The sequence below is a fragment of the Rattus norvegicus genome, chromosome 2 (genome assembly GCF_021556685.1).
Source record: "Rattus norvegicus strain SHRSP/BbbUtx chromosome 2, alternate assembly SHRSP_T2T, whole genome shotgun sequence".
NCBI lineage: Eukaryota > Metazoa > Chordata > Mammalia > Rodentia > Muridae > Rattus > Rattus norvegicus.
This window is the reverse complement of record NC_141535.1, coordinates 183,549,937-183,553,944: the sequence shown is the minus strand read 5'-3', so window position 1 is coordinate 183,553,944 and position 4,008 is coordinate 183,549,937. Positions and strand designations below refer to the sequence as shown.

The 4,008-nt window shown below is 40.2% G+C and overlaps 1 protein-coding gene across 1 annotated transcript; it reads left to right on the top strand.

The window, feature by feature from the left end:
• Window positions 1–2,613: 2,613 nt before the first annotated feature.
• Window positions 2,614–3,708, top strand: Tdpoz1-ps10 (TD and POZ domain containing 1, pseudogene 10). Its single transcript, XM_087643965.1, has one exon. It carries the CDS (start codon window positions 2,614–2,616, stop codon window positions 3,706–3,708), a length of 1,095 nt encoding a protein of 364 aa, XP_087500091.1.
• Window positions 3,709–4,008: the final 300 nt, after the last annotated feature.

Below are 4,008 nucleotides of genomic sequence, written 5' to 3'. Positions count from 1 at the left end.
GTGGAGTAGGAACTTTGGAAAAAATGACTCATCCTGTCCTAGGCAATATGAGACATTTAACTCTCTTGTATCCTCAGTTTGACAGCAGCGTAGACTGATATCTGGCAGCAGCAAGGCAACTGAGCACTGTTTCTCAGTGGTTCTCATACCACAATCTAGGCAGTCTTGTCAGGATGCCTATTTCTTCTCAGAGACCTTGGTGGGTGCGGGTGGGGCAGCTGTAACTGCTATGCATGGGCTTCTCTGTCCTAATAACTTTAAACATGTAAGGTTACATTTAGCAGATTACTGAAAAGATTGATAGTGAATATCTATTAAGCATATGAGTTATGCAATCATTAATGCTGTGATCTTCAAGTTTTTACTGCTGTAAATCTTTAAATTAATATTAAATAAAGATTTCCCAAGTCAGGATAGAAATTACGGATTCTAAGGCTGTTCTAATGTAAGGAAGCAGTGTTTAAGTAAGTGCCTATAGCAAATATGGTAGATGGCCATTGTCATTAACTAAGATGGCACTGAAGCTACAACCAGTCATATGATCTGCCTTAGCTAAGATGGTGCTGAAACAATAGCATAGGAAAACTTTACCAGCCCACAACAAAGATGGCAGTCACTCAGCGGACTGCCCTTAATGAAGATAGTGCTGAAGCTACACCACTGTCTGAAGGAAAGTCACAGCTTTGTTATATCTTGAAATTGGCAGAAATGGTTGTGTATCAGCAAAAAAATAAATAGATAAATAAATAAATAAATAAATAAATAAATAAATAAATGAAAAGAGAAAAACACAAAGAGATAAATTGGCATGTGTTCTTTGAGGGATAAGTGGTCTTTCCTTTCCCTGTGGTCATTCATCCTCTATTGCTGAATGCAGAGCAGACTGTTTGACCTGTTCTCAGAGCAGCTCAGCTGTCTCATCTGGTTTAGAGCTGCTAAAGACTTTCTAGTGTTTTTATAGTAAAAATACCAATTATTATCTGTATTTATTGTCATCTCTGAGGCTTTCTCCCTCTACCTGTCGACCTAGGCTTAGAGCTTGAAGCTTCTAGACTCTTAGTCTATTCTAGGCCTAGAGAAAATTTAGCCTCTGAAACTTATAGGTGAATAAGTCACTCTTATTTAGTTTTTTCTGAGGTCTGGATGGGTAGTTTAAAACTCTTCTCCATTGTACCTGATTCAATCTGAATTATTTCAGTTTTTCCTGAGCTGCTCTTCTTTACCTCATACTAACTTTCACCAACTGTTGTACTCTTCTGACTCCTTTCTTGTTCTCTGAATCATTCTGTCTTTCCCTGTGTCTCCATTTCTCTCTCTTCAACCTGTCTCTGAAAAACTCTCCTGGAAAAATTGCATCCCCTCTCACTTTTCTCTCTGTACTGGTTTCTTTTCCTTCATTATTTATTTAATTTTTTACATCCCAAATGTTACCCCATTCCAGTTTATCCTTGCAGAGTTCTTCACTACTCCCTTCCCCCAAATAAATAAATAGGAGCCTATCTGACAAAACTCATAGCAGGGTCTTTATTTTCTTTTCTAGCTCAGGCACCCCCACCCCTCTCACCACCCCAATGCACCACAGTCATGAAACATCATTTTGGTAGTGAAGGAGTACCAAATGTCTTCCTGTTTAGACTAACTGTGGACTTAAATAACCTATAAAGCTGGAGGGGATGACTTTTAACAGTTTTTGGCTTAAGTTGAAGTAGATAAATCCAGTTCATCTACAGACTCTTTTGGTAGAAAAACACACCTTTAATCTGAGTCTAGAAGATACACCATTAACTGGGCCCTACTTCTATTGCAGGCCCATAAAAGTACATAGAAGGAGGAAGCTGTGAGTCTGCCTGCTTGCTCTCATTTTACTAGCAAGCTCATTTCTTCACTGGCATCTGAACCTACTTCTGCAGGATTCTTTTTAATTCTGAAGAGGACCTGAGACTTCAAACCTTGTGGAATAAGTAAGTATTGACATTAGCCAATTTTATATTAGTTTGACTTCTGCCTACAGATTTTTCTCATACAACCACTTTCTATTTATATAGAGAAATTTATCCCTTATGTTTAGTAGAGGACCCTGATTAGTACAACACAGTTGAAATGATAGTGTTTACACATTTCCAAACAGTTCCAAAGTTGGATACAATAGTCAAAACCAGTTAACATTGACCTAAGATTCAATAAACATACACAGAGATATTCAGAACCACAGTAGGTTTGGGTGGGGGTAGTGGAGACTGAGAGAGACACGAACACAGAAAGGAAGAGATATACAGACACAAACAAACAAGGAGAGACAGAGAGAGAGGGTCGGGAGGGAGAGAGAGAGAGAGAGAGAGAGAGAGAGAGAGAGAGAGAGAGAGAGATATTTAACAGTCATAGTGGTCTGTTTTATCTTTGGTAGAACAAATATGAAAACCTACAGAACCTACATAGAAATAGACATTTCCAAGTATATAAAAGGGGAAATTTAGCAGAAAATGAAAATAAAATCTAAATCCATCTATCTAAATCTGTCTAAATTATATCTATAATTGTATCTTACAGAGGAAAGAGTAAATTCTATTACTTTCTTTCAGATCAATTTTAACCTCCAAACTACCTCCAGAAGACATGTCAGGGGACCTGGAAGCCAAGATCTGTGGCTACACACATATCAGTGTTCAGAGATTCTGCTACAAGTGGACCATTAGCAACTTTTCATTTTGCATGGATGGAATTCGGGAAAATATTACAAGCCCAGTGTTCTCATTAGAGGGCAATGAAGAAGTACAATGGTTTTTGAGAATATTCCCAAATGGTGTTGATGAAGAAAGCGAAGATTACTTGTCTGTTTCCGTGGGTTTGTACAGTTGTCCAAAGAGCCCAGTTTTGGCAAAGGTGCAGTTCTGGATCATAAATGCCCAAGGAGAGAAACATCAAATCAAAGAGATCCCAAATATTTTAAGCTTTAGTCCAAAACAACAATGGGGATTGAGAAAGTTCATCCTTCGAGATTTCCTCCTCTCCCTTAGGCATTGGCTTCTCCCTGAAAACCAGCTCATCCTGTGTTGTAAGGTGTCCATAGTAGGACCCTCCTTTAGCACTCCTGGACATAACATGACACCTGCAAACAAGGATCCAAGGCAGAAGTTGGCTGATGACATAGGAGAGCTGTGGGAAAATTCCCTCTTCACAGACTGCAGCCTGGTGGTAGCTGGCCAGGAATTCAGAGCTCACAAGGCCATTCTAGCAGCTCGCTCTCCAGTTTTCAGAGCCATGTTTGAACATGAATTGCTGGAGAGCCTAACAAACCGCGTTGAGATCCATGACATTCATCTGCAAGTCTTTAAGGAAATGATGGCCTTCATTTACACAGGGAAGGCACCACACCTCCACAGCCACTCAATGGCCACTGATTTGTTGGCAGCTGCTGACATGTATGACCTGCAGGACTTGAAGGTCATGTGTGAGGATTCCCTGTGCAGGAACCTCTCTGTGAAGTATGCTATACCAACTCTGATCCTGGCTGACCTCCACAGCACAGAGCACCTGAAGACTAGGGTCATGGATTTCATTATACTTCATGCTTCTGAAGTCTCTAAGACCTTGGAGTGGAAGTCAATGGTGGAGTCACATCCCCACTTGGTGGAGGAAGCTTTTCTCTCCCTGGCTTCTATACAGTATTTTTCCTCGGAGCCTTCACTCAAACACCTAAAGATATTTTAGGAGCTTGACAGATATGACCGACACCTGGCTTCTAACAGCTACAAATAGTGTTTTTAACAATGACTTCTGTTTAGATTACAGTTTTGCTGGAACATTTACAGTGAATCTGGGGCAAGGTAGCATGATGGCTATGGATTTCATACAGCTGTAATATTTCAAAATGGTGTGTAGGGAAAGGGCAGCACTAGGGTCTTGGACATTCTACCTGACATCTATCCTGTTGATGTTGTCTTATTCTTGTCTGATGTCTTGGAACTGGCATTCAACTGGCCTGAAGCAGAGCCTACCTGACTTTCTTTG